Genomic DNA, 26412 nt, shown 5'->3' on the forward strand with positions numbered 1-26412 from the left:
TTTATTGAAATTAAAGAGACATTTTGATGTAATAATACACTGTTTTGCATATCCTGGTGCATGCCATAAGTCGAATAAAGTCCCTGCTGTTAAGCCTTTGCTGGATCACGCATGTCCCTCCCTGTACTCGTGTTTGGACAGACGAGGAACCGCTTCGAGAGCACGCGGTCGGAGGTCGAGATTCTGATGAGGAAGATGAAGGAGAATCCACATGATCACAAGAGCGTCAGCCAGCACACCATGGAGGGATACCTGTTTGTGCAGGAGAAGCGTATGTAGCCCCCTCCTCTCTCTCTCTCTCTCTCATACGTTAACACGTTACATCTTGCAAAAGGGACACATTAAAGCATCATTTTATAGCGTTTGTGTACCAGGGTCTGTGCGTATGGTCTGATACAGTACATCCATGTTAGTCTCTCACACATACAGTATTCACAGAGCAAAAGAACAAACAAAATGACATTTAACAGATTCCAGTGATCTGGTGGAGATGTGACGGCAGCTCTGACTGGGTACCATGGTAACATATTTAGTACTGAAGCCGCTCTGACTAAGACTCACTCATATTTTTTCTGTCCGTCTCCTCCTACTTCCTCTATTTAAGTGTTTTCTTCATCTCTCTCTCTCTCTCTCCGTTATTTTCTCTCTTTCCACGCAGGCTCGTTTGTCTCAACCTGGGTGAAGTACTACTGCAGATATTACCGTGAGCCCAAGAGGCTGACCATGGTTCTGTTTGACCCAAAATCAGGAGGCAAAACGGTGAGCTTTAAACGCACACGTTAAGCTTATGTAGTTTCTTGTAGCTCACAAACGTAGGATGCAACGGACTTGCAGAAGTAGGGATTTCCCCGATCCTGATCTCAGTTGTTGGATTAAAACTGATTTGGGCATTTTTTTGGGGTCACAGTGGATGAACGTCCAGTTTACAACAATGACATTAGTCAATGTTTGTGCAGATACAGTAAATTCAGAGGTGTGACCTGCAACCAGGCTCCTATTGGACAACATGAGGTGTCATTTGCACTGGTTTCCACTCACATTATGTTCTATTTTCCTCTTAAATGGAACCCAAATATGCAAAACTGAATTGACTGATTGATGCCATAAAATCTCACAAATCTTTGCATTCTTTTAACCCCAGAGACAGATTTCATTCACAGACACAAACACTCACACATATGTTGACCATAGCAACTCTTCCCATCCCACTGGGCTGCTTTCCCCTGAGCCCAAAAGGTCTCACTGGGTACTGGGGTGTTTTTGTTATTCCTAATACTACCTGGTCTCACGAGATATTTTCCAGAGACGCTGCATTAGAAGTAAAGTTTCAGTATCAAAACTGAGCACTTATGGCACTTATTATCCTTTTTATGGCAGTGCATACAGGAGTCTTATTAGATGTCAAACAATAATTTTGAGCAAGCATCTCTAATCACTACACATTAATTGTGAATAATGCAAAAGTAATCCAAGTCCCGGCCTTCTTATTTGATAGTTGTCACAGAGCTTTTTGAGTTGTTGCTGTAACTGGGGTCAGAGTAGAAGTAGAAAAAACACTTAATATCACAAAAAGCCTGTCCGTATTAAGTCTTGAATGTCAAAGTAAAGTTCAGCTGTTTCCAAAGCACTTTCTGTCCTGTGCTGCCTGAGGTGGAATATGCACCTTACGTAATATACTGCGACTACAGAGCCATAGTTTTTGTTTTTTGTTTTTTTTTGCAAAAAAACATGCAGTCACTTTAGCTTTAGTACCTGACTCTTTAAAAGCTCTTAGTTTTAAATAATTTTAAACGCTAATGCTGAATTTGTATAACGAAAAAATGTCACTGCCCATCTCATGCTTCAATGCACAAGAACATCAGGGGAGTTTTTTAAATGAGGAAGGAAGATGAATCCCCAGGTTTGTAACTCTGTCTCTGTGTATGTTCTCCAGGTTTTTTCTGCTTTGATGATCATTTATAAAAATTAAATAGATTTGAGTTTGTTGTCTCTCTAACGCTATCTCCTTTTCAGGGAGACGAGGAGAGTTTCACGCTCAAGTCCTGCACCAGGAGGAAGACGGAGTCGATCGAAAAGAGGTTCTGTTTTGATGTCGAGGCTGTGGACAGGTCAGTGAGTGTGAATGAATGCACGTGACTTGTTTTCCTTTGGATATACAAAGACTTTTATCCCAAACTTCTATCTACCGATACCAATATTAGTCCGATGCGGTCATTTTATGAACGTATGAAGCTGTTAACAACATTCATTTCAAAGACATAATTCTCCAACTGTGTCTCAAATATTGTTCTCCCAAAAAGAAGAAAATAAACAGCCCAAACATGTTTTTATTTACATTTTTTCACAGTCTGTGCATATGCGATCTATAGGATTATAGGATATAGGACCAGTGTCAAAGCGATACCGATTCCCATCCCTAACTACAATAGGGTCTTGTGTGTGAATCAATTTATTTCACAGCTTCCGTAACAATATTGTCATAGGTTTTCAGGAAATTAAAAGAAATAAATTATTATTATTTTTTTTTTTTTAAATGGCAAACTGAGAAAAGGCACAAGCATGTCAGGACTTTGTTACCCAAAAAAAAATCACTCTAAAGGTGAGGTGTTTCTACTTGAGGTGTAATAGCCGGTAGAATACACAAGAGGGTGCCACTCAGTTGGTACGGATGTGAACAGCAAACATCAGGCTCTGCTTGTGTTTGTTTTCTTCCCTCCTCATCGTCAGCCTCAGCCTTCCTCCTGTAAATCACCTTGTCACCATCTCATACTTTTCTCTGCTCTTACCACATTGCTAATTTAGTTCACATTGATCTGTCATTAACGGCATGTTAAAGACAACAAAAGAACAAAGAGGCTCCATGTATGCTGCGCGATTGTCTGTCCCGACAGACGAGCTGGCATGAATAAGTGATTTTTTTTGCTGTGTTGCTTTGCACGTCATCGTCTGTTAATCTACTCCTGTACACACTGTGGCTGCACGCAACATGTGATGTGTTTTTAGATGAGTGTGATTTGCTGCTGCTGATATACTTTAATATACTCTGAAAACTAAAACTATGCACATCTGTATGTGTGTGTGTGTGTGTGTGTGTGTGTGAGTGAGTGAGCAAATCCTCATTAGCTTATTCAAGCATTTATGAGCAAAATCCTTCATCCACCTTTCTTCCTTTTATGGAGAAAGAAGTGTTGATGTTGGTGTTTTAATGGAAGGCGATACTGTCGTCATTCCTCAGGCGCCCATACATGAATATACTTTCCTTTTCAATGTGTGTGTGTGTGTGATTCTCCTACACAAGAACGAACAGAAAAGTGTTGTTTTTTTTTAAGTAAAACATTTTCAATTAAGTGTATTTTTTTTGCCCGTTAACATTGAACAGGTTTTCTTAATTAAGGGATACAAATGTTTGCACTGGAGAAGAATGCTCTCTGCTTTTTTCTGTTTGATATTATAACAGCTGTTGTTAGTTTTTTTTTTCCAAGGTGCCGCAGCACATGTGTGTTTGATAGACTGGGTTTTGCCTCTAATTTCTATGTCAAATAAGCGTCTGTGTGTTTTTGTCTGCGAAGGCCGGGAGTGATCACCATGCAGGCTCTGTCGGAGGAAGACCGCAGGTTGTGGATGGAAGCCATGGATGGGAGAGAACCGGTATGTTACCATGGTGACAGGTTTGTTCTTATGTGATAATAAGAAAGAGAGAGACGTGGATGGACACGTGTCCGTTAAGTAAAGCAAGAGCTCCGACGTGACGTTGTCTTTAATCATTTTCTCGTTTTTACTTTCCTTTTTTCTTTTCTTTTTTGTAGAGAATAACTTTTTCAAGGTCGGAGCTTTGACTGACTTCTTTTTTTTTGATAATATGACAGAGGTTAATTCTCCACAAGAAAACAGTGTTGTTTCTGAGATCCTTTTCAATTTTTCATTAGAAATTATGTCACGGTCCTAATTTCATGACTTATTTGCTCCATTTTGTGTATTCCTGAGCTCAACTTTCCACTTAACAATTTGAGGTGTTTCTGTTATATTTGTAGCTATTATTAAAATCCTAAAGAGGTATTTATCAATCTGTTGAGAGAATGGCTGCGTTGTCTTACCAAGCAGTCATTTATTTTGTGAAATACTGCACGCTTTAATGCCGTAGGTGTCCAACAATCAGACCCTCGTGGTTGTTAGGTTAGAAGGGAAACTAATTTGAGGTTAAGCTACTTCCTGGATGAGGGGCTTAAGTTAACCTAACCTTACCTATCCATGAACCCATGCGAAGGTAAGGTAAAGTTTACTTCTATATCACATTTTAAAAACAACTTCGGTTGAAATGGAAAGCCGAAATTGCACAACGAAATTATGAGGTCAAATCCGGAGTTGATCAGAGCTGCTGCGACCGATGCCGCCACAATAGACCAACCTGGCCGCATGTGTCCTTCATACATGTTTTGATAATGGGAGGAAACCGGAGAGCTTGGAGGAAACCCTCGCAGACACAGGAAACATTCAAATCCCACACAGAAAGGTCCCCAGACCAGCAATCAAACCCGACACCCTCTTGCTGTGAGGCGTGCCGCGAGCAAAGCGCTGTACACGAAAAATAATAAAACAATTAAAACAGGGTATTAAAGTTACTTAGGGTATATTTTGCTCCTAAGTAAATTTAATATAAACTATCTCTGCCACAAAGGGTCACACGTCAAAAAAAAGGTTTGAGACCCACTGGCATTCAACCGTTATCGTCCATAATAATAAGTCATTAGTTTGTAGAAGGACAGTTGAGTGACAGCCAGTCTCCCCAACCATACATACTGTAGTTCTTTCACTCTGCGTCACTCTGTGTATCTGTGTGTGTGTTTGTGTGCTGCTTTCCACGCCGTCATCTTGATATGTTCATGTCCTGACACTTATCCCATCACAGTGTCAACATATAAATGCACAAAGGTTATGGGCATCCGTAAATGCAGGCATGAGCAAGCAGCAGCAGCAGCAGCAGCAGCAGCTCCAATAATCTATGATGTGATGTTGACGTCCGTGTTTTTTTGCGACGTCGTCTTCTTATATTAAAAATAGTGGGTGCATAGGAGCGTAAACACACCGTCGTACATTAGTTCCATCTCTTGTAGAATTCTGTTTATTGTTGTCTAACCAGCAGCATATACTAGAGGTGATGTTTGATAGCGTGTAAATGTCTCATATCCGTATCATATATGTGTTTGATGTAGTTGTAAATAAACAAATTTGTATTGTTTTTCCAGGTGTACAATCTAAACAGAGACAACCAGGCTGAAGGCAGTAAGTGGCTTTAAGTAGGATTCATTAACTGTCATTATCGCCTGATTTTCCCCTATTGCCGGGGTTCTATTTATAATGTGTTATATATGTGTATTTTTGCACACATTATTTCAATTTCTTAAGCATTTCTTATCCTGCAAAGGCAAACGAATACGTAAATTAAGAGAAAGATTTTTTTTTTCATCTGAATCTGATACATTTCATGGCTCACACTGACTCTGCTCATCTCTCTTTCCATCAGTGGCTCAGCTGGATGTCACCGGGTTTAACGTAATGAAAAAATTCATCTATGCCGTGGAGACTCGAGGTAAAGCATTATCTCGGACTCTGTAGGGTTTTCTGCACACAGCATGTACCACACACACAAAGAGTGGTGTGGAAATGACTGGAGTCAAAGTCCACCTGCAGGATTGAAACCCTCCTTCCCGTTGAGCGTGTGATCTCGTGATGCATCAGGAAGTCCCCTTCTCCTCTCCACAACATGTCATTCTTCTAAAATGTCACGGGAAAGGTCCACATGTGCTTGTATCATTACCTTCCCCCCCCCTTTATCTGCCACGCCGACAGAGCATCCTCTACGACACACTCTTGGAAGGATGCATTTCATTTATAGAACAATGCAGTTGTGTCTTTTTTTTTAATTAAATATAAAGTTTCTAAGATTTCTTTTATTCCCTCTCTGCTGTAGGTATCAACGAGCAGGGATTGTACAGAATCGTTGGTGTCAACTCCAGAGTACAGAAACTACTGAGCTTGACTATGGGTAAACATGAAAACACAATTTAAAATAAAATGTATTTTCGTCTCTCCTAGTTTTTTCTTTCTTCTGTTTTTTGAACGCTTAGTGCACCCATGGTAAATTGCAGTGTGAATAATACACAACTCCTTATATGGACATCCTGGTGTGTGTGTGTGTGTGTGTGTGTATAGGTCACATATTCAGGCTTTAAAAACTTCTTAAGTGTTGTAGAGTCAAAGTTATGATTCATTTTATATTGCGTTTTTATTAGTGACGTAAAGTAGTAAAAATTGTGCAAAGTCACAAAATGAGACCGTTTTTTCTTTTGCTTTTTGTTCATAAAAACGAGCCGAGTGAACTTTGAACTGTGACATATTTTAAACATGTTTATATAGTTGGTGAAAATGAAACAAATGTTTTCTCAGAGGTTGTGCTGAAAAGGATAAGGATACAAGACACCCTTTATTGCACATTCTTATATACTGTACGTTTTAACATATTAATGGTAATAAAAAAATCAGCCGTAATGCTCTGTGTTCTAAATGTTAATCTCCATGTTTTTGTTCATTAGATCCGAAGACATATGCTGATGTGGAGCTGGAAAACCCAGAGTGGGAGATTAAGACGATCACAAGTTCTATCAAACATTATCTCAGGTTGGTGTGAAAAGGCTTTCTAAGACTGAACATAAGAGGCAGAACAACCACCATTCCCGCATTACATTAGTATTTCCATATTCATAGATAAAGCTTCACCACTGCACCACAGTGGGTTGAGAAACCCATATGAAGTGAGTGGAGGTTTGGTGTTCAAGCTGTGCTTAATTTACTGCAAAGGAATAGATTTACACTGTACACAACTGGCACACAAATGTAACCAGACAAACGTGTGTGTGGACTGTGGACACATCAAAGCATCGGGACCTCAGGTCAGATGTCACCGAGAACCAACAGGAAACATTTTGACTCCTCGGGCAGCAGCAATAAAGCGGTGTCCAGCTGTGGGGGGGAGGAAGAATTACACATGTGGAAGAACATCATTCAGATTTATTGATTTTTCTACAAAGCAACCAACATCTGAGCTCCTCTGACATTCTCCACCTGACAGCCGTGTCTTCTTCTGTTTGTCTTCTTTTTTACAGGATGCTGCCTGCACCTCTCATGACCTACCAGTACCAGAGGAGCTTCATCAAAGCTGCCAGTGAGTGTTCTCCGTGTCTTATTTGCCTCAAACGCTTCACATCACTGTGCAGTAACAACGTAGTAATGGTAGAGTAATGATTTGAATTGAGGAGATTCAAATCATTACTCATTACACCATCTTATTTCTGATGACATTTCCAGCTCGATAATAATGTAATATAGTGGTTATGAGGTGGTAGAGCTGAAACAATTATTCGATTGATCGATTACTAAATTAATCGTCAACTATTTTGATAGTTGACTATCGTCTCATCGGTTTGAAGCTTTTTTCATGATTAAAACACGATTTCATGGTTGTTTCAGCTTCTTAAATGTGAATTTTCTTTGCTTCATATTACAAAGAAACGTGATGTTTCTTTGTAATATAAAGACGTTTTCTGACATTTTATGGACCAAACAATTACTCCAATAATCGTTAGCTGCAGCTCTATAAGGTGGTAATATTTCAGTATTACCATGTTATTTCCAAAGTAATATCCAGGTAATAACATGACTATAGGCTACCATGAAAATAATGCCTTCACATGGAATAGTTTGTCAATCAAAATTCATAATTACTATATTATGAAGTTGAAATGTATCCTTGTTTATGTCCCGTTGTTATTACCAAGCTATAATTACAAGAGAAAACAGACTTCCGTGTAAGGCTGAAACAATTACTCGATTAATCGGTTACTAAATTAATCGACAACTATTTAGATAATCGATTAATCCGTTTAAGTGATTTGTTTTTTAAAGGATTCTCTGATTTTTCAGCTTCTTTAATGTGAATATTTACTGGTTCCTTTGCTCCATAAAACAAAGAAATCGTTCAAACCGAGTCATTTTGGTTTGTGGACAAAAACAAGACACACTGATCAATACTTTTCAATATTTTCTGACTAAACGATTACTCAAATAATCGAGAAAATAATTGTTAGCTGAAGCCCAACCGTACTATTACCATGTGTTACCCTCTACAATGTTGATTTGACAAACTCTCGGGCTGTTTAACATTTGTTACACGTACAGTACCAAATCAGCTACTTTAAAGGGTAAACACTTAACGTAAGATCCCATTGTTTACGTGGCGTGCACATGTGCCGATGACAAACAGGTTTTTGCTGCTAATTAAAGCTGAAATCCTCACGCCTTATGTCACGCAGTCATTATGACACGAGTATGACTGGATTCAAATGTGGATTCGTTTAAACTGCGGTTTCCTCTCTGAGTGAATGTGTTAGAAGTTTTGATTCATCATAAGAATAAGGTCATGACCCGCTGTTAAACCAGTTCTGAGTTGCAAGTAGGCCTGCTGAGACACCGGCAAATGCCCACTGTGCCTCTGAGATGCTGCTGTGAGACGGAGTGTGTTACTGACCTGCTGTGTGTGTGTGTGTGTGTGTGTGTGTGCGCGTGTGTGTAGTGTTTTCTTGCAATATTCATGAGATTCAAATTACACTCAAAAAATAGGGGGGGAAAACCCCCGGAGTGTGAATCTAAAAGTCACATAAAAAAAAAAAAAAAGAGTGTGAGGTCAGAACAGCTGCAAACATTGGTGTCAACAGTCAACAGTCACCAAACTCGTTTCAGTACATTAAATCATTTTCTTGTGGCTCCTAGGCAACATAGTACACTTGGAAGCAAGTTTTATGTTTTATTTTGTCTTTTTCTCATACGAGACAGAGACTCTTCACTATGTTTTCAGAGTTATGGTGTAAATTTACTTTATTCAATAACTCCGTAAATGTGAGACAAAAACAACTAAAGATTCCAATCAGAAACAAACTGGGATCAGTTCTGCAAATGGATATAAATTAGTTCTCACCACAGAAGTTACCACAGATGTGTTGCACTTTCTAAACCGGTCAAACCGGCTCCGTATTCAATCTGTATACTATGCTGACCGTCCATCATTCAAAGCCACACTCCTGTACTTTTTTATAATGTATTATTAAAAAAAAAAAAAAAAAAGTTAATTTATATCTAAAAGAAAGTTGTAAATTATTGTTTGCATCAACTTTAAGGCTTCCTTTGCTTCCACTGCTGCAGGAAATCAGTTGTCAGTGGTCCTGATATACCTTATTTTTTATTTTGTGTTAGAAAATGTCGGTTTATTCTGTTTACTGCAGCCCAGTGTAGTCTGTCAGTGACCTGCTTTCTTTGTTTTGACGGTAGCTAAGCCTCTAAAAAGCTGGACTGACACGGAGAGAGAAAGAAACGGGAAAAGAGGAAATGACCGTGTCCCTCTGGCAACGTTAACGAGACATGGTTCCAAAAGTGAGCAAGTGCAGTTAAGAGCGGGGGGGAGTGTGAATGAATACCATCCATGCTGCACTGCATGCATTCATATGTGAGTGATTATCACAAAAGATAGAACTCTCGCTTGACGGGTACAAATCCATATCTCTGAGTGCGATGTCATTAATCTGTGTGAATGTACAGCACATCTGCAAGAATGTGTGTCTTTGTTTTAGAGTGCACTTTTGTATTCTTTTTTTTTTTTTTTTCTCAAGGCAGAATTTTGAGCAAGCAGCGAGGTGTTTTGAGGACAGCGTCCTCAGCTGACCCCCCCCCCCCCCCGCTCCACCTCTCTTTTCACATATCATTTACAGCTCCTCCCATCGCCCCGCTCACAAACCTTCAAATCCTCCCGCTGCTCCTCCTCCTCCTCCTCTTGTTGTATCCCGTTCACGCTGCCTTTAGATATGTGGTTTAAACAGAGGGCAGCAGCAGCAGCAGAGATTGCAGAAAAGAAGGACACGGATGACGAGAGGGAGAAAAACGAGAAGGGAAAATGGAGGCAGGAAAAAAACAGCACCTGGATTTCAGATGCCCGCCTTAAGGCTTGTGCCAACAAGAAAACACATACAAGTAATTACTCTCGACAGTTGCGGGTATCTCCCTCACATTTCTACATCAATATTTTCCCCTCCCGTTTCATCTTCGGGTCTTGTTTTCTTACTCTGTTTGACATTTTAACTCGTGTAATCCCAGTAGCCCCAAGAGCAAATAAACACTTATGTTATTATCACACCCACCACGAGTCAGAAATAAAAGGATGAGAAATATAATCTCCTCACTTAAAAGGTTTTGCGTTTGAGCCTTTTAGCGGCTTAATGAGGACATTCCTTCTGTGGTTATTTTTAGACGCTTCCTCTTTTGTCAGGTTGTGGTTGCGGGCAGGTTAGATGCAGGAGACGTCCTGCCCAACAACTTTATTTCCCCTTTTGTTAAAGTTTTATATTACTATTTCCTGCTGTGTTTTCCATTCACAAGCCATTTTACCTCAGCCTGAACCTGGTCTTACCTTTTTTCTTTTTTTTTTAGTTTATACCAACTTTCCCAAACTGGCAATCCATCAAGTAATTGGCCTTAAGAGACAATTAGCTGCACAAGTATCTTAAACTCTCGTTTCCCCTCATCACCTTTTGGTGTGAAATGCTATTATTATATGTATTAGTTGTGCCTTTCTCTGTTGGGCCAAGTTTTAAACCTACATTTGAGTGTGAATATTTGGAAGAGGCATGAGTGACATTGCTTTTTTTTTCCCCAGCATACATTGACCTTAAGCTAAGAAGAGATGCCCTTCTCACTTAATACAAACTCCCAAAGCAGCATTAGCGTGTTCTGGGTAACTATCTCCGACCGGATGAATGTGCCAGGAATATCTCTTCAGAAAGGCCTTCCATGTGGCATCCTAACTGGGGCCCAAGGGGCCTATAAAAGCTGACCTCTTGTTAATTTAAAGAAGCCTCGGTTTGACTCATCCTGCGGATGAGTGAATCACAAAACCCCGTCTTACACAGGAAAGTCTTTCATTCTTTGGCTGCCCGTCCGAGGCTTATTACTCTGTGTTTACCACACTTCTTAGGAAAGAGGAGAATGGTCGGACACAAACTGTAAGTGGACATAATCTACTTACAAGATATTAAATGGCGCATGCACGCACACTGTTGAATATTTTTACTTTAAGTAGAAATCTGCTGACATCACTCGCAACAATGGAAACACTGTGTAGTCAATTATTCAGACTGCTTTGTGCACAAGAATGGATGCAGGCAGTGTTGTGTTGCTGCCAGACAGGTGGTGTAATTTCAGCCCGCGTCCAAAACAGCGGTCAAAAAGATTATGCATCCTCATTTTCCTCATAGTTTTAAGGATCTTTTTTTTATAAACATTTCTTTTTTTCAGCAATTTGAATTCTCTTTCCAAAAGCAGGAAGAAGACAAAACACGTGTTGTTCACTGACCGCAGATTTTTCACACTCCACCCTGTTGACGCCTGTGATTAAGATGAAACACGAGTGCCGACAAAAATCACTCGGCGTGACCGAAAGTGAGCTCAATGATTTGAAAATGCTCCTCAGAGCAGAGAGCGGCGCTTGTGGAAATTTCTCTGTGGTTGATGATCTATTGTAAACGTAAAAATATTGATTAGTGCTACTTTCAAGAAACAAGTTTTCTCAGAAGAACTCGGGAGTCTCTCAATAGACTGTCACTAAATGAAGATAATTTGGTTAGTTGCATCAGATTTGAAACACATTTTGACTACAGCTTGACAAAATGTGTTTTGTTAAAGGTTTTGTGCAGAATTCATTTCAAATTAGCTTCTACTGTCTTGTGTGTGCGTAGACAGTGTGCTGAAAATAATATATAAATATAGCATATCCTGTGCAATACTGCCGGATATGTGAATAATGAATGTTCTGCAGACGTGACAGACATGCTTCATGTCAACGCGCACGTCCGCTTCGCTCACTTTGATTGTAAAAGTGTGTTCTTCATACATAATCCAAACCTCCTCGTGCTTAAGAGATGCACAAATTGAATTTTGATTAAATGTGGACGAGATCGTTTTTAGGCTCTTTTATTCTGAGACAGAGTTCGTTAAGAAAGATGGTGGTTTTTCAACAATTCTATGCCCATTTCTTTCCTATTTATCTAAACATGATGCATTTTTAAACACCTGGTTGAAACTATTATGAAATTTCATAATATTAAAAAAAAAAAAAAAACTTGGGCCTGCTCAATAATTAGTTTGATCTTGAAAAGTCGATCATCGATATTTACAATATTGTGCAAAAGTATCTTTTGTCAATTCTGTGATCATTGGCATTTGGATAGGAATAATGTATGCTGTGTTATTTTTCAAACTGTATACATTTTTCCTATATTTTCTGGGTCTGTTCCAAAAAAAGGGAATTTTTATTATAGCATTGCTGTGTGTGTGTGTGTGTGTGTTTAAATGCTAGTGTAGGGTGTTAGAAAGGCATGAAAATGTGTGTATTGCCTGGTGCTGACAGTCAGAGCCTGAGGGTTGATCTAGTGAAAGTTTGCTGTTATCTCTCTGAGGATCAACCCAGTGGCCATGACATATTGCAGTCATTTGTCAACAACCGGTCTGTCCACCTGCCTTTCTGGTACGCCCTGTCTGTCTGTCTGCCCGTCTGTCTGCCTGCTTCAGAGTTCACCGGTATTGTTGGTTTGTAAACAAATGTTGCACATGTTACTGCAACGTATACCAACTGTTTTAACAAACAATACCATTTACCAACTGTAGGGGGACCCTGAGTGTAACCTTTATATCAAACGTGTCGTTTTCATAATGTCAAGTTGCAAAGTTACAAAGTTATTTCTTCTATTATAAATAGAAGAAATAGAATTCAGAAGAAATACTACATTTGACATGTACACATTTAATAAAAAACTGTTTTAATAAATGACAATGTCACAGCACAATCAAGGCTGTGCACCAAAATGTCAAGTGTGACCGTATTGTATCAGTAATAAAAAATATGCTGAGGTGTTCTTTAAAAGTGTCCGCTCTTCTCTCCCTCTCTGTCAAGAACTGGACAACCCGGAGGCCAGAGTGACAGAAATCCATGCTCTGGTTCACCGACTACCTGAGAAGAACAGGCAAATGCTGGAGCTGCTGATGCAACATCTCTCCAAGTAGGTGGAGAACCCACATTTTATGGTATGCTTGCAGACCTTAGTGCTGCAGCTAATGTCGTCTGACCTGCTGCAGTTTCACAGGAACATTTAATTATTAATATAATTAACATAATGTTTTAAATAGTATTTCGTGTTCCTGCAGGTGCCGAAGTGCTTTGATTCGCTCGGCTTCCCCTCCTTGCAGTCACCCATAGGTTTAAAAAAAAACAAAGAAAATAACAAAACAACCCTGAACATGACACTGTTGGCTTATGTGTAATCATTCCTCTAATGCAGCCAAGTGGTGTTGTGCTTTCACTCTAAAACCACGTCTAAGCCCTGTGGCTTTATCAGGCTTTTCTTGAACGACAGCAGACAATGTTTGCGAATGGAATCTCAGCCGCGTCAGTACAACGTGTAGGGAAATGCAAACTTCACCTGGGTTAATTGGATTACGCCTGCATCATCATCATCATCATCGTCGTCCTCATCGCCACTATCATGTGTAGTGGTTTCAAAATGTTTCAAAAACAATCTGTTTTTGTTCATGATATAATTACCCTGCCAATTCAGCCACTTTATTAGTATTTTCTGTTTTTCACTCCATGAAAGGGAAGAACAGACTGAATATTTTAAGTCAGTTTAGAGGAAATGTGTTTCGTATTTTCTCATATTGTGGTCATTAAGAAAATTACATTTTATCTCTAACTTTTTAGTGGCACACTTGAGATTTTATTTTTCTCCTTGGCAGCAGTAAAGAAGCTGTAAACACATCACTGATGTGTTATTAATATATTGAATATACGCTCATTAGCAACATACGCGTTCCTATAGAGGCCTGTCGTGAGCACCGACACTAAAAATCACTCTTAAGTTGCAGTAAGGTTTGGTTTTAATGTGTCTAAACCCCCCTCAACAGTGTGGCCAGTCACCACCAGCAGAACCTGATGACCGTCGCCAATCTGGGCGTGGTCTTCGGCCCGACTCTACTGCGCCCCCAGGAGGAGACGGTGGCGGCCATCATGGACATCAAGTTCCAGAATATTGTCGTGGAGATCCTGATCGAGCACCACGAAAGGGTACGAGGCTGCAGACGCACGTGTATACGAAATACGTACAATTAAAACCTCTTTTCCACCTATGGTCTCGGCACGGCACGGTTTAGGTTGGTTTTCCACTGCAAAAATAGTACCTACTCAACGTGGGGGCGGAGTCATCATGGCACGGCTGCATGAAACTGCCGTGACTTAGTTATACACGCGACAAACGAGTGACTAGTGACTTATAAAGCAGTTGTTTTCATTGTAACTGAATCGTTAAAATCAGTTAATTAAACTATTTGTTCAGCAGTTCCTCCATGACCGGAGCACAGACATTTCCGTGCTAAATGTTGGAGATTAACGCACGTTTATGAGGCTTTTTAATTGATCTACAGTCCGGCATTGTTTGATTTGACTATTGTGTCGGACGTTGTGTTAATGACTCTTCCTGTGACGGCAGTCTGACGTCGGAACCTCACCAGAGCAGGTACTAAACAAAGTACCTGGTACCAGGTACTATGCTAGTGGAAACACAACTTAACCGTGCCATGGCGAGTACAGTCGAGCCGCTGGAAACGCGCCATAAGAGTGGTACGGTCTTGTGAAATAGTGCAGGCTCAGACAAAAACCCTTGGCTGTGTCAAATGGGATTAAAGGGGATTGAGTAAATGTGTATTAAATAAAGAATTAAGGTATATAATCCTTTACACCTGAACACCTGCTACAGACATGCATACAGGCATGCACTGTACTGTACTGCATAATATACTTCAAAGCCTCTTTCACCTTTAGATCCAAGCAGCTTATCGGCAGGTCAAGCTGCTTATTGGGTGTCACCATGGCAATATATACGACCAACATTGTGCACTTACAGTATATGCTCAGCCAGCCTTCAATCTCTGAGAGACTGTGAGAGTGTATGATGAAAACTAGGAGCACACGTTTTCATTCTTTTCATTATTGTAGTGGAGCTATAGGGAGGGACACAAAGAAGGGAAAAATACCAGCAGAGCTGTGGAAAAACATCTATTTTATGAAATTAAATTACATCACATGTATTATGTTCTTCATCACGTTGCCCTAATCGTGCTTCACCGGGAGAAAAATACACTTTGTGTCATAGATTGTCCACTCTTGTCGAGCCCACATTGTGCTCGGTTTTTAGGTTCTGCGATGATAGATTTTTGTTTTATGAATAGAAGTGTAAGGCGTCACTTTGCCGCTCTGAGCTGCAGAGGTTGCAGAGTTCATAAAGTCATATTTAATTTACTCATACTATGAAAAGTGGTGGATTAGCGTCACGTTGTCACATGTCCGTTTGGATTATTGATGTGTTGTGCACGGGTGAACACAATACTGGGATCACTGGTCAGGGTTGTGATAAGGGATGTGAATAAGAGGATAAAAAAAACTATTTTACCCTCCAATTACAAATACATACCAATTCATAATTTAACTGTTATGTGTAACATTTGGACGTTACGTCCCCGTAGAGTCCAGGGGATGAGGGGAGTAACAATGTAAAACAAAACCTCGGGATATTTCAAAAGAAGAAAGGCGGAGGGATATCTCGCACGGCACCCGGGCGCGTAACCTTCTATAATTTAGATTTTGTTGTTTTGGTTCTACTCAAACTTAAATGTCTTGTTTTCACGCAGATATTCAGCGACGTGCCAAGTTCTCCGGCAGGTCTGGCCAACATGCAGCTGAACCTGTCGAGAAGAAAAAGCACCGAGAGCAAAGCCCCGTCCTGCAGTGAGAGGCCTCTCACGCTCTTCCACACACCGACACATTCCCAGAAAGGTGAGCCGAACAAGGCAGACAAATAATAATGACTTGCTGTTTTCTGTGGGGTCTAAAGTGATGGCAAATTGTCTTAAAAGCACCACTTGTCACTGGTAAACAGAAGTTTAGTCTTAAACAGGCCTCGTCTGTGTTTATAACTTTCTCTTTATTCTTAGGTGAAAAGAGAAACAGCGTCGTCGGTTCCGCGGTCAGCAATCCGCAGCAGCCGGTTTCGTCCTCTTCTGCCAACTGTAACAGCAGCAGCAGCAGCAGCAGCAGCAGCAGTCAAGGCCGGACACCGAGACACAGCCTGACCAGCAACGACGGAGAACAGGACACCAGGCAGATTCGCCCCAGTTCACTGTGAGTGAAACAGAGCCGTGCGACTCGTGTCGGCCTGTAGTCGTCTCTCTATTTACAGTTCTCATTCAAGAATAGTCACAGACACTGATTATATAAGAGAAGAATAGGTCGTGAATAAAGTCATTGTCTACCACAAGGTCGTAGGGCCTGGACATTGTCCACATCGGACAATCACGTTTGTGCGAAGCCAAAAGTGTGATTGTGAATAAAAAACACGACTTATTTCTAGCAGTAGTGTCGACTTGTGAAAGTTGTCAATGGTGCGTTCTTTCTCACTCCAGTTATCTTTGTTTACTTTAAGAGAAAAAGAAAAATGTTAAAGTAAAAGTTGTGCACAGATGCACAGTTTTATCATAATTAATTGATATGAATTGATACTTTCGTTGTCACAGTTATCCTTTTTAAATGGCAATGTTAACAAATCTAACCCACGCTGGAGTGAACAAATGAAAAATGTCACATCTGGAGTCAGATAACATAATAATGGAGGACAAACCTCATTAAGACAGAACTCACGGAAATGAAAGATGCTGAGGAAAAACCCCCAGAAATACTGTAAATGAAGTCTTCACACGTCCGAGCGAAGGGCCTGAAGGCTGAAGGCACATTCTGGCGAAACAACGAGTCGCACTGTGCGCGGACACGTGCAAATATTAACCTCTGTTGCACGTACAAACACACGTGGTTTAAAGAATGTACACACAGGCTCAACGCACAGGCACAGGAATGCGTTACTGCATACACGTACGTATGTGTTTATGTGGCAGCGAAGAGGCAGAAGGAGAGAGTTATTCCTGAAAGCATCTGGAAAGGAAGTGAATACAAGAGTATCTGTCACCCTAAAGCCGAACCCTCTCTCTGAATGAGAATGAAACACACAATCCCATGTATTCACATGTATTCACATGTATGCACAATGCACAGCGGTTATTTAATGTGCCTGACCTGGATTCTGTCTCGTACACTTTCTCAGGCTGTCTCAGCCTTTGATCTTTTACATAACAAGCAAAGACCAGGAGGAATAGTTCCACAGGTCGAAGCATGCCCCCCCCCCTCGCCTGTGAGAGAGGGACTATATAATTTCATGTAAACACTGGACATGCTCAGCCTCACACACACACACACACACACACACGTCCATATGGAATTCACAGCATCGCTTGTATCGCATGTGTTTGACTGTCTGTCAACATGAAGATTGCGTCTTCAGTAATGTTTTTCTTGCACAGCGACTCGATGTTGACCTGCGCCGTGTTGACGTGACGTTCATTTCATTTTCTGGCAGAGTGACAGGCCTATAAGGACAATTTGTCACCACTAATTACATTTACATTCTTCCCCCTCTGTGGTCCACACAGATGTTTTCTTTCTTTCTTTCTTTCTTTCTTTCTTTCTTTCTTTCTTTCTTTCTCCGTTTCCTGTATGATAATTATTTAATATTACACACACGGCTCGTCTTTGAGTCTTCACACATATTGGATTCTCTCGGTTTCTTCTCGTCTGTGGCCCCTGAAGAGAACACAGAGTTGGATATGGAAGTATTTAGAGATGAAAAAGGTTAGAGAATGTTTGATTACATAACAGCCTTTCAGTACAATGTAAATTATATAATCTGAGAGAGAGAGAGAGAGAGCTGGACCTCTGCACCTCCTCTAGCCTCTGTTTCCAGTCTTGGAGGAATCTGGAGTATTTAGCCTTTTGAGACTTCAGTTCAGGGGGCCACACGGTTGGTGTAGCGGTTAGCACTCTTGCCTTGGCAGCGAGAAGGCCACAGGTTGAAACAAGGGCCTTTCTGCATGGAGTTTGCATTTTCTCCCTGTGTGTGTGTGTGTGTGGGTTTGCTCCGGGTTCTCCTGCTTCCTCCCACTGTCCAAAAACACTCAGTATGGTAAGTTGGACACACTATCACACTATCATCCTATTTCAGCTGAGTATTGGCACAGGATAAAGCAGTAGATGGACAAAAATCACACTCTAATTGGCTGTTCTACTGGACAACTGCCTCTGTGACAACGTTTTTAGAATATCTGAGCCATCGCTGCAGCTGCTGTGTAGACGCCGCCCGGGTGGAAAGTGGTGGGTGGCCTGCTAATGAAAAATTGTGAAAAGTGTGAATATAGTGGTTACAGCATTTCATTTTAACGTTTCCTTAATCTCTGACACATCATGGTCATTTTATTTCTCCATATAATGCATTTCTTACATATAGCGCCATTGCTTTATACATTAATAACATACCGTGTCCCATAATGGGGAAAAAAGCCACGACACAAGCACATAAAGACAGAGCAGTAATATGTGCAGACAGCTTCAGTGACATCCTAATGAAAGAAGCTGCCTTTAATGGTTATTTTCCGTTATATTGCAGCTACTGCTATGTCATAAATCTAAAGAAAACCGTTCAAATAAACCTCTTGGCAAGCGGATTCATTCTTGAGATGTTACAGAAATGCCACCCAGGTTTCAAAGTTATCGCGCGCATAAAACGAGGTGCGTGGCTGCAGCTGCTCCCACTTCTGATGGGAAAAAAAAAAAAAGTAACATCAAAATCAAATCTGTACATAGTTTCTTGACTGAAAAGTATCGAAAAATAACAGAAAAAGATGGAATTTAAGAGCAGAAAGAGCAGAAATGAGACTCAGAAGCTTATTATCCACACAAGTTTATTTCATTTGTGAAGTAAATGACCTATTGCTCATCTCATTACTTGCTTCTATCCTGAAATGCTCCACTTTGTGTCACACTTGTATGGAATAGCGAGGTGCCGAGTGTTTTTCACACATGAATGTGAGTATAATTGAGTAATGAATTAACCCATCAGCTGAAGTCAAGCAGTTTCTAAAATGGAAAGCGTTTTGCTTCTTGCTCTCTGGAGTTTGGCGGCTACGACCAACCACAAAAAAAATGGGGGGAAGGCAGAGTAGAGTAGAGTAGAGTAGAGTAGAGTAGAGTAGAGTAGAGTAGAGTAGAGTAGAAGTGCAGATTCAAAGCCTCCTGATCGCAGGAGTAAATGTTGAATCTGAAAAAGAGCCTCTCTGCAGTAAGCTTTTCAAAGCCGTCTTCTTCAAGCTGCAAGGAAGAATGACCAAATATTGATATTTTCCACTCCAAAATGAGTATTCCAAGAATATTCCACTGTTCCAGGTGAAATTTTACACAGTACACATGTAATATGGAGCAATATTATGGTTATACCGTTTTATTTTGAATGCAATTAATTCATTCAGTATAATACCATGTTTTTTTCCAAAGTAATATCCAGGTCATAGCTTGGATTTTTTATACTTACTCATTCACAAATATTTCCATAATCGATGAATCTGTGGATTATTTTCTCAATGAATCGAGTCATTGTTTGGTCCCTAAAATGTCAGAAACATTTAAAAAACGTTGATGAGTGTTTGTCAAATCAGTTTAATGATTTCTTTGTTATGTGGAGCAAAGAAACAAAGAAAATCACATTTAAGAAGCTGAAACAATCAAATCCTGAGCTCTAGTTTCCCATATTATTGAGTTGAAATTCACCCTCTTTTACATGTTTTCCATTGTTATTTCCACACAATTAACTCAGCGATTGCTATGGAAACAAGATGGTATAAAAAAAATATCATCGCTCCTTTGCAAAATGATTACTATATTATGACCTTATTACGCTTACGGCACTGTCATGTAAAATGTTGACCAAAAACAACGCCCACTTCACTCATGAATGCAGTGAAAATCCCATTTTCATGATGATGTTCATGATAAATTGAGCTTGATTCTGACTCTAGACTTGTGTGCATATGAAACATTATAAAGGTACGAGTCAGGGAGTTTGATCTGCTGTTTTACGTCTTTGTAGGTCAAAGTAGAAAGGAAACATAGCCCTGACGTAGTTTCCTGCAGAGAAGAGAGACACCCACAGAGGTCAGAGGCTTGAAACCTTCATATTTAACTAAGGCTGATGACATATTGTGTGTAGTTTGTTTTCACTTGGAAAAAAGCTTGGAGGTCTTGTCATATTCCCATGATTTATTAGTTAAGAATATAAAGATAAATACACATTTACAGTCTGATCTCTGAGTCTATACAGCTGACACGAGCATATGTGATTCCTATGTGGCCCCGAGACCTGATGTACTAACGTGTACACAAGTGTAAATGGCAGAATGTCTCTTTCCATCTTCCTTTTCATCTGCTGAAAGTATGTGCTTTTTTATTTGCGCCTGCTGTTGGTTTGGCATTTAGTAGAAGAAGGAAAAAAATAGAAAAATTATATAAAACAGACGTGAAGAGCGATTCTTTGAAAAGAGAGAAAAAATTCTGAAATTAAAGAAAAAGTCAGAATTCTGAGATTAAAGAAAAAGTCAGGAGTCTCAGGAAAAAGTCAATAATTCTGACTTTTTTTCTCAGAATTCATGCTGTTTTATTTATTTTTCTTTCTCTCAATTTCTCAATCTCAATGTGACCCTTATACTCTTCCATAGAAGTGGTAGAAAATGAATTATAACAATATGTTTTTTGTTGTGTATGTGTTCTTTTCTTAATAAGTGGCAGATTTTGTCTTACCCTACTGTGTCTGTGTTAGCCTCTTTAAGAGCAACTCCATTACATCAACATAACAGAGAGGCAGTAAACATCAGCAAAATAAGAAAATTGCAAAATTGGGGAGGGACAAAAAAGATTCGCTCATTTGATTAGCGAAGTGCACACCGGGAGGGAGGAACCAGCCCAACCAGTCTCATCTTTGCCCCGCCCCCTGTGTCACTAATGACATCAACAGCTGTCATTATCCAAATAATGCAGTTGACAACAGCGTGTGACACATACTACACTCGTGACCCAAGCGTTGCAGCAGATCTTTGGCACCCTCGTGTTTTTTCTTGTGCCTAAACTTGATATTTGCAGGGTCGCGCAGATTTATCGTCTTTAGGCAGTGGACGATACATTCCTCCCGCAGGAAACTTTCCAGAGGTTGTAAAAGTGCAATTTGTCACAGTTAAAACAGATGTGATCAAGTGTAAAGTGTCGGGCAAACTGACCGTCAACAACAAATACAGTAAACACAGTCCACGGCGGTCACAAGCTGGGACTTTTATTGAAAAATGAGAAAAAAACTTCATTGTCTGGTGATTTTTGAATAAATCTTGTTGCTTTCCCGTCTAACAGGATGCATGTATGTATGTGCTCGTGTTGAAGGAGTGTGTGGGAGTTTTATGAGGAAAGTTGATAAATGGCCTATGGGGAGGACGGGGGGGGGGGCAGTAGATAAATCGAATTAAACCAGCTGTCAAATTTGTTGTTAGTATAATGAGGAGGCCATGTTCACCTGAAACCTTCTAAGCATTGTTTGTTGTGTGCTGTCAGATGGGGGGGGGGGGTCAAAATAAACTCTTCTTAAACACAGGAGAAAGTAGATATTGCTTTGTCAGGCGATGGTTTCGTCATTGTCAACTGGAAATTGTCCTTTTCTGCAGCTCTACTGTGGAAAAAGGAGGGAGGGAAGTAGAGGAGATGAGTGTGATAGAAAGGGCGACGCGGGACAGGAACAAAGGAAGCAGAGGAGATGAGCGAGGGAAGGGAGGTGGATTGTTGAGACAGTTTCTCAAAATGACAGTTCATTCAATCACGAGCATGATGGTTACTTTTTTATTGCTGCGTTGTTTTTGAATCTGGATGTGTTTAAAAGTGCCAATTATTACTCATGAAGAATGGTCTCAAACCTTTAGGTCACAAGAAATGTGTTTGATTCAAGTTATGATTCATTTTATGTCGCATTTTTAGCAGTGATATCTTTTCTTTTTGTTAATAAAAACAAGCCAGGTGAACTTCGAACTTCGAACAGGTGTGTTTATATAGTGGGTGAAATTTCAGTTTGCCTATAGGTCATGCTGAAAAAAAGGATATAAGACACTTGATACTGCACATTCTTATAACCTCTGTACATACTGCATGTTTTAACATAGTGATGGAAAAGCAGCCAAAATGCTCTGTGTTCTAAGGGTTAAGGTGAAACTAAGGAAACACAATGATAAAGCTAAATTGTTCACGACCAAATAAAAAAAGAGTTACTGCTGGTACAACTCTTTTTAAATGAAATGTATTTCCTCATAAATTCACTTGATTCTACAGTGAACAAATATTTGAAGTTGAATGAATACTTGTACTGTGTCTCACAGCAGGGCGGGGTTACTTCAGGTGTCTGACAATGTCTGACAATGAAGTTGAAGTACACATACACCCACTGATTATGCAGCTGCTGATTCAATCTTACGTCTGAGGGCCGAACGTTGGCTAAATTTAGCTTTAATAGAAGCATGAGCTCAATTTTCCACACCTGCATCCTTTTTTTTTTATAGTGCAATTAGAAAAGCTTCGAAAAATCACACTTAATTACACTTTTACTGACGACCAGTATTCATTTGATTTATTTTTGGCTGTAGGCTCAACACAAAGGGTCGTAGCAGCATACCAACCAGGTAAGAACCTTTTGATAATGTTCTGATTGTGTCTTTTTTTTTTTTTTTTTTAAGTAGAATTTGCATAAATTTTTGTCATTCTGTGTGTACGTGTCCGTCAGTGCGACGTCTCCGAGCCCCATCTCACCGCGGTCGCCGTCCTGGCCGATGTTCTCGGCGCCGTCGAGTCCGCAGCCGACGTCCTCTGCCTCCAGTGATTCCTCACCCGTCAGGTCGGTCCACATTGTTTGTTTAATTATTACATTTTTTTGCAATAGTAATTTAAATTCCTGTCAGGGATATGACACGCCGAAGGTGGAAAGGGTGTGGCACTGTAACTGTAACGTGTGAGAGAGGAGGAAATAAAAATGATTGAAGTCGTACATGAGCTGCGCTCTCAGAGGTGCTGGAGTGGCCGCGCACATTTCACTCAAGCACTATTCAGTCAATTATTTGAATTAAATACGCTTTTGTGAGCTGAAGTAGCTCTTTTAAAAAAAACCCTCTAACCAGATGTTGTCACTCACTGAACTGTGGCCTGGTCTCCCAGAAAACCATGTGGGAACTTAGTTAACATATTTTCATAGTGAAAAATATGGACAACAAGTGTTGCACACATATTTGAGGGAAGATTCTTACTAGGGCTGTCAGTTAAACGCGTTATTAACCGCGGTAACGCATTTTAACGGCATTCATTTTTTTTTACTGCAAGATTAACGTTCTTTTTGGCCGAGCAAAGATTTTTTTTCACATGTTGTTGCAACAACTAGAAATGTTAGAAAAACTACAACACCACACCGGATCAAGCTAGACTCTTACTGATAAAAGCATTAAAAGCATTAAAATGAGAAAAAATAATGGGACTAAAAGAAATCGAGGGACATTTTAGAATAGATAAAAATGTGCGATTAATCGCGATTAAACATTTTAATTGTTTGAGACCAAACATCGTGGTGTTTTAATCCCGTGACATTGTGTTTTCATAGATTTTACAGTGTTATTAAAACACGATCCTGAAGCATTGTATTTGTTATGGAAACCTTTTCTGACTCACCGGGTGCTTTTGGTTATCGTTACGCTTCAATGTAGCCGAAAGCGCCACAAGTATTTAAAACACCGGCACGTTGAAATCCGTATACGCGTAAATAAGTAACAACTTTAGGTTCTGGAATGCGAGATGTGATCCTGGCGAGTCGACTGCAAGTGTCTTTCAGAACGAAACCTCCTCCTTAAATACTTCAAGACGCTATCGCGTAGTAGCACCGTCAACCTCTCACCGTCCCCTGTGAAGAGATGCAATTGGAAAGCTGAATCTCCTCCTTGTGCCGCCGGTGGTTGTTACATAAGCTTCACCATTTAAATTTAAATGCAAAACGAGCTGTATTTGGACGCAGTTATCTCACCGAGCGTTGGCAAGAGAATCGGTGTCACTGTGATTTCATGTTCCTCTTAACAGCTGTTCCCGCTCACTACTGCCACTCTCTTCTCCAACCACAAAACCCACAAAATGGTAGTTGAAATGTAAAATGTGCACTGACAAATAAAAAGAAGTATAAAATGTGACAGTCCACATCATTTCAATTTGACGTGAAGTAAGTATAAAGTAATGACCCGTCTGTGGCCGGTGTCGAACTAAAACTGTCTTCTAACCGTCTCGTCTCCAGTATCCCAGGCAGGAAGGCCCGAGCGCTGTACGCCTGCAAGGCAGAGCACGACTCTGAGCTGTCGTTCATCGCCGGGACTATCTTTGAGAATGGTGAGTCACTCTCTGGACGAGCCAGGAGAAAGGAAAAAGGAAATAATGTGGGTTGGAGGCTCTATAAAAACAAACAATCACTGTTGAAACAGAAATCCACCTCTGGGAGTTTTGCTTTCGCATTGATGCCAGATTTCTTTGTCGAGGCTGAAAATATCCTTATCGAGTTACTGCAATGGTCAGGAGTGTCGGCCAAAAGGAATACGACTGCAAGGCTTTTAACATCGTTTGCTCCTTCTTAGTTGCTGTTTGGGTGCATGCATTTATTGCTTCTTTTCCCCTTTAGTAATGTGAGGAGTTGTGTGAAGATGCTTGGTGGTCTTGTATATTTTCATCAGTCTTGTATAAAGTACCTAAAAGGGGACACTTAAGTAAAAGTACAAGTATCTTATCTCAGAAAATGTCACTTTATTATTATATTTCTATATTACTATATAGTAATATAGTAATATTACAGGAAATGTCATATTTTAAGACTTTTATTATATAATAAATAATAAATGTCATATTTTAAGACTTTTATTATATAATAAAAGTCTTAAAATATGACATTTCCTGTACTTTAAGTAAGTAAGTAAGTAAAAGTATTTGTCACTACAATAATAACAATAGGCCCATTATTATGCAGGGCCATGTTCAGGCACTTTACTTGAATTCCTAATTGAATGTTTCTAATCTTTTGTTCATAAACATTTTGATTTGTGGAAAAATTGTGCCAGAGAATCGTGATCCCAATTCTGAACCAAAAAAAAAAATCTTGATTCACATTTGCAGGATTTTCATGCAAATTTTTTAGCAACTATTACTGTTATTTGGCTTTGTCTCTTGTCTCTATTCATTAGTCCATTCCGTGTTGAGATGCTTAAACAGTTGACTTGGTTGTTTTCTTTCTCCGCTCCTTGCAGTTCATGCTTCCAGGGAGCCGGGTTGGCTCGAAGGGACCCTGGACGGTCGAACAGGCCTGATACCAGAGAACTATGTGGAGTTTCTGCAGTCCACATAGTTTCTCCTGGTCGACACTAGACCAGAGAGACGACCAAACAGACCAAAAAAGGACTCTATTATATTTGGCTGCACAAGACTGGACCAGATTACGTTAGATCACTTCGTGGGCTTGGACTGGGAACCATTTATCGATGAGGCCACTCCTGGAAACTGGACCAAGCGGAACCATGTTGAATGGATATGATGCAGAAATTAAGCGGGAATGCCCCGAGGAGGGACCAATGAAGTGCACTGGAAAAAAAAACAAAAATCTCTGTGTGGTTTGGCTGTTATTGATTAGTGTGGATGATTTGCTGAAGCCCAATGATGATGTGTGTGTTTGTGTGTTTGTGTGTCTGAGCTTGATCTTTCTGAGCTGTGAGGACGTTTTCAGCCCGTGCTTGATTCTTTTTTTGCACTGCACCGCTTCCCCCGCTCCCCTTTTTTTAAATCAACGACAAATGGAAAGGTGTGATCATCTCCTGTGTGTGTGTGTGTGTGTGTGTGACTGATTATCCAACACTGGGAGTGGAGTTTTTTTTTAAGTATAAATTAATTGGGATTGGGTAAAAATCTCCAAATGTGTTGTGTGCTATATTATTGCTCAGTTCAAGACTAGATCGGACTAGTTTCAGAGCCCCCACTTCAGCAGCAGGAAACCCCAGAGCAGATCAAGCACAGGATCAAGTCACTTGGGGGGAAAAAAACAAACAACCCCAAAGTTCAGGATAGGGTTAAACAGCCCCCCCCCCCCCGCCCCTCATCTTCTTACTCTCTCAGGTCTCCTCCCCCCTGCAGAGCCCTCACACCAGAAAAAGAAATGTGAAAAATGTCAAACAAGCTCCTCGAGTTTATCAGCGGTGAAAACAGGCCTCGCCCTGCTCCTCCGACTCAGAACTGGATATAAT

General features: G+C 40.3%; 1 protein-coding gene across 2 annotated transcripts in view; it reads left to right on the forward strand.

Moving 5' to 3' along the window:
- Positions 1-26201, forward strand: part of LOC131458512 (rho GTPase-activating protein 26-like) — a 62283-nt gene extending 36082 nt beyond the window's left edge. For both annotated transcript variants that reach the window (XM_058627667.1, XM_058627668.1), the window contains 17 exons: positions 142-271; positions 659-759; positions 2014-2108; positions 3570-3648; positions 5244-5280; positions 5522-5587; positions 5969-6043; positions 6591-6675; positions 7161-7219; positions 13049-13154; positions 14056-14215; positions 15835-15979; positions 16138-16324; positions 22750-22785; positions 22887-22997; positions 24429-24520; positions 25426-26201. In XM_058627667.1, coding sequence (XP_058483650.1) covers positions 142-271; positions 659-759; positions 2014-2108; positions 3570-3648; positions 5244-5280; positions 5522-5587; positions 5969-6043; positions 6591-6675; positions 7161-7219; positions 13049-13154; positions 14056-14215; positions 15835-15979; positions 16138-16324; positions 22750-22785; positions 22887-22997; positions 24429-24520; positions 25426-25523 — 1662 coding nt within the window. In that variant the 3' untranslated portion in view covers positions 25524-26201. The remainder of the gene's footprint in view (positions 1-141; positions 272-658; positions 760-2013; positions 2109-3569; positions 3649-5243; positions 5281-5521; positions 5588-5968; positions 6044-6590; positions 6676-7160; positions 7220-13048; positions 13155-14055; positions 14216-15834; positions 15980-16137; positions 16325-22749; positions 22786-22886; positions 22998-24428; positions 24521-25425) is intronic.
- The last annotated feature ends 211 nt before the right edge of the window (positions 26202-26412 follow it).

This window comes from Solea solea, chromosome 4 (genome assembly GCF_958295425.1).
Source record: "Solea solea chromosome 4, fSolSol10.1, whole genome shotgun sequence".
NCBI lineage: Eukaryota > Metazoa > Chordata > Actinopteri > Pleuronectiformes > Soleidae > Solea > Solea solea.